Raw genomic sequence first — 14297 nt, 5'->3', positions numbered from 1 at the left:
AAATTATCTTTGCTTTTACTGAGTTCGCGCCGGAAGTCGGAAAAATCGGGCTCCATAGCAGGGTAAGAAATAAGGAATTTCAATAGATAACCCAAAATTATATTACTCACCTTTAGTTTTCTTTCGTTTAGAATTTTTTTAAGAGCTACAGGCATGATCCATTTTGGTTTTAAAACAATATAACGCAAAAATATCTGGTATCTTGAAAACCGCAAGCAAAGAATATTCTTTGTCGCAAGTCAAAAACCACGGCGCAATTTTCACTAAAACTTTTTAACTAGATGTCGGTAGCCCTGCCAGCAGCGGCTCTAAGGAGTAAGGAGGCAGTTTTTTCCATAGAAATCTCAGGGTCCAAGGGGTGATTATTCCTCGTTTCGGTTTGTCTCTCCGTCAGAAAATCGAGAGCTCCTCTAGTCGCAGTCGCGTGTGACGTAGTTGGATCCCTTCTTTGAAGCGCCTACGATCTAGACACAATAATGAGGCGTCTTACAATCGCAAAACCATGTATAAACTATGTCTGTCATTTTAAAAACCTCAATCGTTTTATAAGAATTTAGGACTATAAGGGAACTTATGGCACACCGTTCAGGACTAAATTCAACCAAAAATATTTATATATTTTTTGTAAATATAAAGGTGTTTTTAAAATATAAAGGCGTTTTTGAAATATAAAGGCGTTTTTGAAATATAAATTACTTTTCAAAATATAAGGCGAATTCGTCGAAGACATTCGAGGCCAGTTTAAGAAATGTACTACCTACCTGGAAGGTACAAACGCACTATAGTAACACATACCTCACAGGCAGTACAAGGGGGATTTCCAAGTCACCGCCACCATTAGGCCTACGTTTGATTGTACTAAATTGTCACCCCTCCTCGACCCCCTTTGACGAATTTCTGACTACGCCACTGCTTACAGCCTAGAAGGATAGTTTTTTATGTTTATTTCCTGCAACTATGTATTAGGAGACAGCAAATAAACCAAAACTTTATCCTACAATGCAGGAAAAATGGAGTACACCCTAAATCATTTCTCCTAAGCATACCAATGGAAAAAGGACAAAACCAGGGACCCTATATTTTAAAAACACCTTTATATTTTAAAAGTGCTTTATATTTTAAAAACGGCTTTATATTTTAAAAATGACTTTATATTTTAAAAACAGCTTTATATTTAAAAAAATACCCCCATATTTACAAAAAAATCTCTATTTTTCTATTGAGTTTTGTCCTGAACAGCGTGCCATAGGAACTCTTATTTATTTACATCTAAATAATCCAAAGTTTATATTTTCATAAAAACACTTTAATATAGACTAAATCCAAAAATAGTTCTCAAGTACAGAAATATTTATCACACAGGCATGTTAAATGATAAAACACCTTTCAATTAAATTATTAATACTAGTTAAGTGACACCTTTCAATATATTAACGCTTTTAATATTTTATACATTCAGTAACTATATAACGTAATGTGATACCTTTATTATATAAAATTATAGATTTTTACTTTTAAGTATTTTAAAGTATATTAATTATACATATTCAAAATTTACATTAACAATCAACTAGAACTTTATATACCAATTTTATAATATAACACCTTAAATTTAAAATTTTAACATTAACAGAAATCTATACATTCCTGTTACTTTAGTCAATTTTAAGTTTGTACATATTTAAACTTTAAATAACACGCTACTAATACTTTATCACTTTCTTTATACTATATTTCATTTCTTGTTCTTTTTTGAAGGAATGGCAGTGGGTATTCAGAGCCTCTTTGTATTGGGTTCATCAATTCTACTCTCAGATCTCTTGGATAATCTTCTTCATAGAAATGTTCTGAGCAAATCCTTGCATATTTCACATTTATTTTGTCTTGGGAACGTCCGCAAGCGGTTATCCATTTTTGCCTTATAGTTATTTGAGATGGGAATAGATGGTATGACCATGCTCCCGCTATAGTAGCGGATCCAAGGAGGATTATTATTATAAACACCCGAACGCAGAGTTGTATACAAATTTCATTGGACGAACCTTTTCGCCGATGCTTCCACTCTGGGAAATTTGAAATTCCCTTTTTCAATATTAGGTAACCGAAAAAATTCCCTTTTTAATGTTAGAAATTCCCTCAAAATTTCCCTATTGATTTCTAACATAATATGAGTTAAATATAATATTTTCACCTAATATTTAAGTCAAGGAATATTTTCAAATAAATTTATTTTATTATTATAGACCACGTGGCTTGAAAAGGGGCTACGGCCCGAAAGCTCGCCAAAATATTTATAAATTTCTTTTAATAAAAGGAAAAAATTTAGTCATGAAGTATCGTCATGAATATACGTTAAATGTATCGTGTCTCTGAGTTATTTTTAATGTTATACAAAACCATGACTTTTAAAAATATAAATGTTAAAGATAAAAATTTGTAAGTTTACATCCGAATTCCGAAAAACTAAAATGAAACCAAAAAGAACACGATACAGAGTTACAGACGAATATTTCAAAGCGTCTATTTTAGCAACAAGAGAACAAAAAGTATTCCTGAAATTTCTTTAATGTGACAAACATGATATTCAGGTGTAGGTTAATTAATCACAACGTGTTTAGTAACTATAGGAACTGTGCAGCTGATTCCCTTACTATTCAATGAACTATATTCTACTCATAATAGTGGTAACTTACATGGTTTTCCAGAAAAATGGGAAATTCCCTTTTTTTCAAATAAAAATCCCTTTTCTAATTTTTAAAGTTGAAAATTCCCTACAAAGGGAGAAATTCCCTAGAAGTGGAAGCATTGCTTTTCGCTGAACGTTTTACGGAAAGGGCATAGAGATAGAAAATAAATAGAGGCACTATTGAATCTGGCGAAGTTGACCGCGAGTGCCGACCCCCTTTTCGCCAATGTAGGAAGCCATGAGCAGCCTTGGAAATAAGGTTTTTTTTTAACTGGTCCTTATGACCACTGGCCCCTTAGAATATGAATTATTTAACTGGTCTCATATAAAATGTTCTAATGTCATTTTATAAGCCTATAAAAACCTATAATACATGGTAACATTAATTTTACACGTATTCAAAATAGTGTATAGTTTATTTTATGAGTATCACAAGACTACTGCCATAGCCTAGAAGACCCTCGTAATTTACCGTATTCTCTCTCTCTACTCTAGGCCCCGTAGCTCCCGAGTCCCCGGTCCGTTACCGCGTAGATTACCGTACTCGGGAGAAAGCGAGACAGAGGATTGAAGGTTTTGGGCTTTGAGGCCAGAGGGGGTTCGACAATTTGACTCGTTCGTGTGATGCGGAGTCGCGGTAAATAGAAATCCGGTGAATAGGGAAATCAAAATTGATCGAAACCTTGAAAAAATAATCTGTTCATCTCCTATTATTTGATATTATTAAACTGGTCACCTTCTATTTTTTTCTAATTATTTCGAATTAATAAACTGGACACGGTGACCAGTGACCCCCAAAATTTTGAATAAATAAACTGGTCTGAGCAATTAATAAACTGGTCTTTGACCACCTGACCACCGTTATTTCCAAGGCTGGCCATGAGATGGGCAGATTACGTGGCGCCATCGACGCGCGGTGAAATGAAACACATCATGCCTTTTGGAAAATCAACTGTCATTTGAAGTAAACAAAGGAAGATAGATGGCGTTGCAAATTCTTCCCATCTCCGCTTTCATACATTCGTGGGGAGGGATGAATTTTCCCGGTCAAAAACAGGGGTGCCTTAACGCGGTAATCTTCCCTCTACTTCTTTTCTATCTCTATGGGAAAGGGTGAAGACAATTTCCGAATTTTTCCTTTCCGACGGCAGCAGGCGCTAAAGCGCCTAACCAATGAAAACTGTACACAAGAAAATGCAGGAATTTTGACGGGTTGCGTTCTCCTTCTGTGGGGTGCTGTGTTTGTTGCTCCTAGATAGCGGCGTACACGCCTAGATGTCGAAACATGAAACACATTTTTAAGTTAATAAAAATTTTACAGTGTAATGATGAACGTTGAAAAGTTTTTATTTACTAAAATAGTAATTACAAATTTGTATACTGAAAAAAATTAATACTTTATTCTTTGTACAATACCAAAAGACAGTATTGGTGTCCAGCATGAAGGAAAGATATGGAAGCCCAACTACCTATTTCCAAAAGATACAGCTGTTAGGCGATAACTAAAACAGTCCAGCAAGATGAATAGATGGCATTATTTAAAAGGTGGATTTGACTCTCCATATCTTTCTTAGGAACATAAAAAAAACCATGGGATGCTTAAACTGTCTATACCATATTTAACAAAGTTATATAAATTGCACTTATTGTAAATAAAAAAATACATTGGTTTGGAATACATGAACAAAAGCCATGAAACGTTTCTTTTAAATTTAACGAAATATATTTTGAAATAATAAAAGAAAAATAAAACATATCACAAACAACTGCAATCATTTAAAATGAAACTTCTAAAAAAAAAAAAAATTAAGAGAAATGAGAAAATGATACTGGAATTAACTGAACAGCTTCATTGTAAAAGAATACTAAATAATTGTAGAAAAACTGATTGCGATCAGAAATACATAACTTGAACAAAGAATTGTGATTATTTCAAATGAGGGGAAGAATTGTCATCCAAAGTTCAATGAAAAATCAGTTGAATTATAGGTGGTATTCACGAGAAGATGGCGGCCATTGCTCTAAGGTAGATAGTTATGGGGGAAAGGGGGATGACACTAGCTTTCCACTTCAGCGATGATGATGTCACGAGAATACACCCTATATATCAATCATAGCAGGGTTAACTGTTTGTTAGTTCCTGCCTCTCCCCCCCTCTTATTTCTTTAGTGCAAAAATGAAAATCTGCCAAAATACTAAACGTTGACAGACACTTCCCTTGGAATTAGGTTGAGAGAATAACACTTGAACAACCAGCATTATTTATATTTAGCCTTTTCGTATTCTATAAACAATCACTCCAACTATGAGGAAAACAGCGCACCAGGATATAACACTTAAAAATCCATAGACAACAACCATGTTATTGAGTCCCCAACCTTTGGAGAAAACTGAACGAATTGCGTAAGTATTTAATGTCACAGGGACAAAATAAGCTATGTTTCTTAACAAAACTGGCATTCCTTCCAGTGGCCATATAAAACCTGGTAAATAAAAATAAAACAAAGTGTATTAGAAATTTATTGGGTGTGTGTGAGTGAGGGTGGATTCATTTGTAATTTAGAGAATGGTTACATAATACCAACCACAAGTGACTAAATTTGGATACATGACTCCTAAGCCAATCATTACTCCAGTATTTACTCTATTTGTTGATGCAGCAATAAAGAATCCTGTAAAAACCCATAACAAAATCTTTTAGTACAAACTTAAAAGAAGATGAAATTCCACATTTTACCAAACATTATTCCGCATATTCCTTGCAAAATTATTAATATAATAACGTGGATTAGATTTCCTTTGAGTTCGTAGTCAAATGCATTCAATTGTACAATGAGCATGAAAGTGATTTGACCCAATACAACAAGAAGGTTGGTTAAAAGCTGCGAGGCAAAAATTTGAGCCTTAGTGACTCCAGAAATTTGGAGTCTCTCAAAAACTCCACTCTCTTGCTCCATAATTAGGCCCAGACCAGTATAAGCGGCAGCCAAGTAATGAATGCAAATAAGTAGAACTGTCGGAGAAATGTACTCGCTATATTTCATCTTCATTCGTCCATAAACAGGAGGCTCCTGGAACTAAATTTGAATTTGAATTATCTAATATGAAAAACGCCATGTATAAAAACTATTTAACCTCAACAGGTAGATTGGCAATTGATGGGTTTGAATTTAATGCCAACAGTACTTTTTTTTCAAATTTTTCAAAAGCCATCAAAAGGTAATTTTGAAGACTTAGAGATAGAATTTGATCTGTAATTTACATTAAATTATTTAATTAATATTAAAAAAATTAAATGAGCGAGTTAAAAACTTACTAGTCGTGTCCATGTAAAATTTAATGGATGAGCATTCTAGAGTTGCATTATTAGCCCATACACCCAGGTTTAATCTATGAAGTAGACAATAAGAAAAATCTGAATTGAAATGTATGGCCGCTAGTGTTTCGCCGTTCTGAACTTTCCTGATACCTTCCTCTAGAGTATTGTAATTTTCCTAAGAAACAATATGTTTAAAGTTTTCGATTAAAAAGATAACAGCTAAACATTTACAAATCGTTTATTACCTTAATAACATCAAATCCATCCAGTTCTTTCAGAAAATCAGCACTTAGATATGGCGGATCTTCTTTATTGATTACCGCAATTTTCAAGCCTTTAACATCTTCACCAATACATATGCCAAATAAGGCAACCGTTACAGCGGGCAAAAGAAATTGCATTAACAGAATCATCAAACTTCGTTGAAGCACCCGTATATTTTTCTGAATTAAACAAGTAATATTGACTAAATCATCATGCTGTAATCGACAACAGCCTGAAAGCTCCGAAATCAATTTGTCGCAAGCCGGCCGAAATTCAATGGGTTTTAACATCTTTTCTGACAATTTTTGACTAAAACTTCTATTGCAGTTAGAATTGTTAATCTCAGATGTGTTTGCATCATTTTCCTATAAAAAATTTGCGAGATAAGAATTAATTCAGCCTGGAAACTCCAGAAAAAAAACTTACTAAAAGGCTCTGTCGCTCAGGATCTCTTTGATTACTTGATGTTTCGGCCGCTACAGTATTTTCACTTTTAACACATATTTTATAAAAACACTGCTCTAGGCTAGATTCTCCCAAACGTATCATCAGTTCTGATGGAGAAGCTTCTGCTAATATCTTTCCATCACGCATCAAACCAATCTTAAAATAAACAAAAAATTACAACAGATGTTACAAAAACGATAGTATTAAAATATCAGAGACAAATTCCAATAACATTACATTTGACGCTTCTTTCGCTTCATCGATATAATGTGTTGTAAGTAAGATCGTTTTATTATGCTGTGAAGTGAGCTCTATCATGTACTTCCATATTGTTTGCCTTAATATCTGAAAATTCAAGTTAAAGAATTTCAGTAGGACCCTTAATTATTTTCAACAGGGTTAATTAAACATTATTTACTGGATCTAAGCCAACTGTAGGCTCATCAAGAATCAACAATGGTGCATCCCGTAATAGTGCAACAACAAGAGAGACCCTCCTTTTTTGACCACCACTTTAAAAATATAATGTATATTGTAGATACCAAATTATGGAAAGATTATTAATAATAAAATAAATCTAACTAAATAAAATCTAATAAATGTTTCGTTAATTATTGATCTAAGAAATCAAGTTCTGAAAGATATTTTTTTACAAAGACTGCAGGGGGTTTTAAATTATATGTTTCAAATTAATTTAATCTCAAAATCTATTACATTACAAAAGCAGTATTAAAAAAAAATACTCAATAAACTAAAATTTTTTCTGTTATTTTATGTATAAGTATTTAGTAAAAAAATATTTGACAGAAAAGGTTATATAATAATTATAACTTACCTAAGGGCGCTTATTCTTCTATTTCTTGGGGGAATCTCAAATAATTTTGAATATTTGTCTATTCGATCATTTAAAGCTGAAGAAGAAATTCCACAGATACGGCCAAATAACCAAAGAGTTTCTTGTATAGTTAGATTGGGAAAGAGTGCCAACTCCTGAAAAGCAAAAGAACGAAAAGAGATTTAATGCATTTGAAAACTAACCTCATAAAAGAAAATTGGTGTCTTCATATATATCAAGCACTTCAAGCGTAATGCAATATGTGCTAATATAGTTACTCCCTTTGTACTCAATACCTGGCTTAAGGCAGTATAAGACTAAAAATTTGTTTTGTGAAGATAATAAAAGATAATAGGAATTCAAGTTATCTAAGTTAAGGAACAGATAAAGAATGTTTTTCTTCATATAAAATAAAGACCTACCTGTGGCATAAAACCTATTGCTGAAACCGAGTTTCCAAACCCCAAACTAGGTGGAAGCCAGATTTCACCTCTGTATGGAGTTTGTAGACCAGTTATACATTTGAGAACTGTTGTTTTACCACATCCACTGGGACCAAGTAGGGCGTATCTGCGTAATTTAATGAGTAAAAATCACAGAAAAAATAATTTAATCTACATCTTAACATACATTTACTCACATTTCGCCTTTTCTGACACTAATACTGATCCCTTGGAGTATGAAGTTTTTCTTCGATGGTTTATCGTATGTATAGTAAACATCTGAGACTTTGGTAGCCAGTGATTCATTGTCAGGTACTAGCTGATTAAGTATCAAAATATAGCTCTTTAGAGAGAGAGAATCACTTAAAGTTTGATGTAAATATTGGGGACCATACTTTTTCTAAAACTTTTATATCTTGAAGATTTTCGTTTGAAACCAATTCTCCTTTCTCAGTGTCAATATTATCTTCAATATTTATATCATTACTATTCACTAAATAAACAATATAGTATTATAGTCTCTCTAAGGTTAAGTCTAATAATAACAGGGGTAGTGCCCATTTTGACAAGTCATGGGACTCATGGCTAAAGTTTATTTCATTTGTGCTTTATCATATGGAAAGAAGGAGTATAAGGTACCGGGTGTAATTTAGCATAAGAAAAAATTTAGTGCTTTGAATTAGTAAATAGCATTGCGTGTGTTAACAAAATGTATGTTTAAAATGATTAACAAAACAAAGACTGAGTACTTTTTCCGTCTATAACAACAACAACTCGCCATAATCCGGAATGGAATTAATTAAATTGTGGAACTTGAGATTAAAATTTTACTTTCTCGATATTTTCAAAAACATGTAGGGCCATGGTAGGGCGAAGTAGCAGCATGGTTATTCAACTTTTAAGAGATTGGTTGCGAAGCTATACCTAGATGGCACCTAGGAGCAACAAACACAGCACCCCACACAAGGAGATTAATTAGACATTTTCTACGTTTCGTTATCTGCCGAGCTAATTAGACCTAAGGGTTTTCCAAAAATAATCCGACGCCATTTTGAAATATGGTGGATATAAATCAACCTTGGTTATAAATAAAACTTATGATGCGATAACTCCCGAAATTATTTGTCGATTTACGTGAAATTTAATCTGACGCCATTTTACAAAATGGCAGATATAAATATCTCATAATGCGATAACTGCCGAAATTATTTGTCCATTAATTTGAAATCTGCCGTTTGCAAAATAGCGCATAACAATGTATCTCGATCTTGATTGTTATTAGAAAAATTATCGGAAAATTTATTTAAAATGGATATATTTCGGCAAATTCAAATAATATTGGATAAGTTCTTATATCATTGGGTTAACTGAAATAATTAAGGTTAATTTCACATTAAATTAGGAAAGGAATACATTTAGGTAAATTCGTATAATTTGGGAGAAATTCAAACTATATTTGGTGTTTTTAATAATATTGAGTAACTTCAAATAATTTTGATTACATTGCGATAACTGCCGAAATTATTTGTCGATTTACGTGAAATTTTCTACATTACATTATCTGACCCAATATATAAGCCCCTTGCACTGTGATAGAACAATTTTGAGTAAATTCCAATAATATTTGGTTAATTGAAATAATAGTGGGCAAATTTAAATAATATTGTGTATATTTATATAAAATTGGTAAATTGAAATAATATTGTGTATATTTGAATATTGAGAAAATTCCAATAATATTGTGCAATTAACATAATTTTGTTTACAGTCTATTAATTTTTACTAAATCCAATTTATATAGTGCAAGTTCATTTACCATTGGGCGAATTATAATAATTTTGTTAAGTTTATATTATAATATATTATTTGGTTAAAATAAATATCGGAAAAATGTATGTTATATTTTGTAAATAGACGAGAAAAGAAATCAGCTTTTAAATTTTTGCAACGATTTTCCGAGGGAATTGTGGGAAGGAGAAGATAAAGTGATTGGCTATTTCAGGGGTCTACACATAACCTTACTACTCTTTAAACAAATTAGTAAATATATAGACCAATATTACGCCTCCTATAGGTGATACTTTAACTATACTCTTTTGCTGTAGTGAAGTCCAAACGTTAAAATATTTGTAATTAGTTCTACCATATGTAACATAATCACTCATAAGTATGCCATAAAATCATTTTCGTTAATGAAACCTTGTTCACGGGATATGACGTAAATTACGTCACTTACAACTCCGTGATGAAATACGCGTCATCAACTTTACTGATGGGAAACGGAAATTAGTGAGAATTCCTCGCGCGTTTCTGGCTTTGCCCTTGTCAAGTTTAGCTCGTGCCTCGCGATCACATGATTTCATTTAAATGGTAACCTTTTCAATAGCGCAAGGATTATAAGAGTTTTTGCTTTTTGGGTCCGCTTAATGTATGTTCCGTGTGAAACAAAGTCTCATTGAAATTTTTTCAATGGAAATGTTATACAGAGGCATACTTATGAGTAATTATGTTACATATGGTTCTACCTTACCTTGGGGCATAACTGATTTTGACCATGTTTTGACATATTGCCATATAATCTCCCGAATTACCAATAATTTCCCGAGTTACCAATAATTTCCAGAATTACCAATAATTTCCCAAATTACCCAAATTTCCTGAATTACCAAAAATTTCCCAAATTACCAATACTTTCCTGAATTACCAATAATTTCCCAAATTACCAATAATTTCCCAAATTACCCAAAATTTCCTGAATTTCCAAAAATTTCCCGAGTTACCAATAATTTCCAGAATAACAAATTATTTCCCAAATTACCAATAATTTCCAGAATAACAAATTATTTCCCAAATTACCAATAATTTCCCGAATTACCAAAAATTTCCCGAATTACCAATAATTCTACAATGCCAATTGAACTAATTTAATAATATTTCAATTTACCCAAATTATGCCTAAATGATGAATTTAACCATATATATTTTCTATTAATCCAATGATATAAGAACTTACCCAATATTATTGGATTTTACCGAAATGTATTAAAATTTACCCATTATAATTTTTTTATTAACAATAACAATACGGAATTTATCGCATATTTTGAAAAACGGCGTATTTCTCTCAAAGGAAATAGGACTATAAATTGGAAAAATCTATTATTTTAAAAAATGACATATATTGTTTGTTAACCTAGCTTACAAATATAGAGACGTAACCAACAAACGGGTTAGACCCCTGATGACGGAGCGATGTTGCGGCCGAAACTAGTCGGGTTTTAAATATTTTATTTTTTAATAAACAATTCTTGTGCACTCTTAAAATATCGTTGTTTTTACTTATTGTATAATTTATAGAAATAGGACTAGTTTACTCGGTCAGAAATAGAAAATTTCAGAATAATTGATGAATAATTACGGAACTTCTCAGACATGCGCCATTTTGCAAAATTCTTTCAAAATAGAAAGGACTTATTTATTCGATCATTTAATGGAACAGAAAAATTCAGATTTATCGTCGAATAATTACGGAACTTATATGACCGTGAGACATCCGCCATTTTGCAAAAAGGCCTCGAATTTTATTAAAATTAATAGGATTAATTATCTTTAATAGGTAATGCAAAGTAGAAAATTTCAAGTAATTGGACAAATAATTTCGGCAGTTATCGCATTATGATATCTGCCTATTCTGCCATTTTGTAAAATGGCGTCAGATTTCTATCACAGTGCAAGGGGCTTATTTATTGGGTCAGATAATGTAATGTTGAAAATTTCACGTAAATCGACAAATAATTTCGGCAGTTATCGCAATGTAATCAAAATTATTTGAAGTTACTCAATATTATTAAAAACACCAAATATAGTTTGAATTTCTCCCAAATTATACGAATTTACCTAAATGTATTCCTTTCCTAATTTAATGTAAAATTAACCTTAATTATTTCAATTAACCCAATGATATAAGAACTTATCCAATATTATTTGAATTTGCCGAAATATATCCATTTTAAATAAATTTTCTGATAATTTTTCTAATAACAATCAAGATCGAGATACATTGTTATGCGCTATTTTGCAAACGGCAGATTTCAAATTAATGGACAAATAATTTCGGCAGTTATCGCATTATGAGATATTTATATCTGCCATTTTGTAAAATGGCGTCAGATTAAATTTCACGTAAATCGACAAATAATTTCGGGAGTTATCGCATCATAAGTTTTATTTATAACCAAGGTTGATTTATATCCACCATATTTCAAAATGGCGTCGGATTATTTTTGGAAAACCCATAGGTCTAATTAGCTCGGGCAGATAATGAAACGTAGAAAATTTCTGATTAATCGACGAACATTTACGGAACTTATCGCACCATGAGTTTTATTGATATCCGCCATTTTCCAAAATGGTGTCGGATTTCTATAAAAATCTATAGTACGAATTCATTCGGGCAGATAATGTAACGTAGAAAATCTCAGGTTAATCGGATACAAATTACCTAACTTATTGCACCATGAATTATTGAATTTGTCATTTTCGCATGTTATTTTACATAGACTTTTTCTCATTTTATGTTGTTAAAAACATTTTTGGTTGCCATGGCAAAACGGAAACCCAGCGTAACTTTTCCCTTTAAAGGGTGTAGAACCCTCCTTGTTTGGTAGGGTGCGCATTAGCTTTTCTCTTTTCTCGCTCATGGCGCTAGTCTAGAACAATAGCAGAAACACCCAATTCTTATATTAGAGGAAGCGTGCCCGCCCTGAAGAGGTTTTCTCACTTGAAACCTTTATTGTTTCATATTTACTGTTTATTTTTTAAATGCACCCTTCATTAACATATAAACAACAATACTCCGAGCTATAACTCAGGGGCGTAGGAACTTTTTAGAAGTTGGAGGGGGCAAAGAGAAACGAAAAGGGGTCTGGAGAATGGTTTTGAATTTTTAAGGGGTGTAGCTTCTCCGAATGCATGTGTACTGTTTACTACTATGTAAATTGGCGGGAAAAGACTGAAATTTAAACACAGTTGAGGTTCTATAAACTGTATATGCTTTTAAAATGATAATTTGAGCCTTTTGAAAATTTCAACTGACCAAAAAGTTGGAGGGGGCAATAACATTAGTTGCCCCTCCCAGCAAAATTCTAGGGAGGTATGAGAATATTAAAGCACTACCAAAGCGAGGATACTTTTAGTGTTATAATACTCAAAAACCACTGTATTTCACACTACGTATAACAAGTGGTTAGAAAAATGAGGGGAGGGAATTATGTATTGCCCCAAATTCCTGAAAAGGTTATACTCCCTTTAACGGGTTTCATGTTACATCTAGGTCTAACATTCTCTCCTCGTAAGTAGAAACAGTAGCACAGGCTAAAGGCGTTTTTTCACCAGAACCTCTGATTGTAATAATAGGATACCGTGTATGTGATTCATAGAAAAATATTTAATAATAACCCAATCAATCAGGCTTCAGAGCAAAAATAACGAATAGAAAAATATAAACTAACCCAATCGATCAGGCTTCAGAGCAAAAATAACTCATAAACAAATATATAATAATAACTCAAGCGATCAGGCTTCAAAGCAAAAAAAATAATAGAAACATTTATAATAATAACCCAATCTATCAGGCTTCAGAGCAAAAATAACGAATAAAAAAATATAAACTAACTCAATCTATCAGGCTTCAAAGCAAAAATAACCGGAAGAAAAATATAACGCAATCAAGCCACAAATTACTTCAAATATTTTAGAAACTAAGCAATAGAAAATGTAATTATAGCAAGAAATACAACAAATTACCATTCACAAATTCAAATTTTCGACGTTACTATAATGCAACCGGATAAATTTTAGAACACGATGCATACACTTTAAAACCTCCTCTAACACTGGACTATTTCGCGGGGAAAAAAAAGTTAACAACAAAGAAAAATATGAAACAGGAACAAACCAACGATACGGAAAAATAGACAAAAAAAAACAACGTTATCACGATCAGTAAAATACGAGGGGTCCGTCACTCTTTCAAATTTGGTACACGCCAAATTTCAAATTTCTGATTAAATTTTAGAAAATCTTTTCAAATTTCTCAAATGTGTTGGCAAATCTTCAAATTTTGATCGATTCCGACAAATTTCTCAAATTTAATAAATCTTGTGAAATTTTATGGTTTTCCGCAAATTTTTATGAAATCTTGCAAAAATTTGTAAATTTCAATTGAAATTTTAGCAAATCTTGAGAAAATTAAAAAATTTCTACGGAAAATTTAAGAAATCTTCAAAATTTACAAATTTACAA

The 14297-nt window shown here is 32.1% G+C and overlaps 1 protein-coding gene across 3 annotated transcripts in view; it reads right to left on the bottom strand.

The window, feature by feature from the left end:
- Positions 1-4017: 4017 nt before the first annotated feature.
- Positions 4018-14297, bottom strand: part of LOC149948190 (ABC transporter G family member 20-like) — a 28851-nt gene continuing 18571 nt past the window's right edge. For 2 of the 3 annotated variants that reach the window (XM_090173129.1, XM_090173128.1), the window contains exons 3-15: positions 8390-8487; positions 8192-8313; positions 7974-8121; positions 7552-7706; positions 7135-7228; positions 6954-7061; positions 6696-6872; positions 6251-6634; positions 6003-6180; positions 5822-5937; positions 5424-5763; positions 5272-5358; positions 4018-5169 (exon numbers count right to left, since the gene is read on the bottom strand). In XM_090173129.1, the coding sequence (XP_090029255.1) occupies positions 4955-5169; positions 5272-5358; positions 5424-5763; positions 5822-5937; positions 6003-6180; positions 6251-6634; positions 6696-6872; positions 6954-7061; positions 7135-7228; positions 7552-7706; positions 7974-8121; positions 8192-8313; positions 8390-8487 (2222 nt within the window). In that variant the 3' untranslated portion in view covers positions 4018-4954. Of the gene's footprint in view, positions 5170-5271; positions 5359-5423; positions 5764-5821; positions 5938-6002; positions 6181-6250; positions 6635-6695; positions 6873-6953; positions 7062-7134; positions 7229-7551; positions 7707-7973; positions 8122-8181; positions 8314-8389; positions 8488-14297 lie in introns of those variants that run through there. The other variant, XM_090173130.1, reaches the window with a different exon arrangement.

The sequence above is a fragment of the Leiobunum rupestre genome, chromosome 4 (assembly GCF_980474605.1).
Source record: "Leiobunum rupestre chromosome 4, qqLeiRupe1.1.hap1, whole genome shotgun sequence".
Lineage (NCBI taxonomy): Eukaryota > Metazoa > Arthropoda > Arachnida > Opiliones > Sclerosomatidae > Leiobunum > Leiobunum rupestre.
Note: the sequence above shows the minus strand (reverse complement) of the source record. Positions and strands in the feature narration are given on the sequence as shown.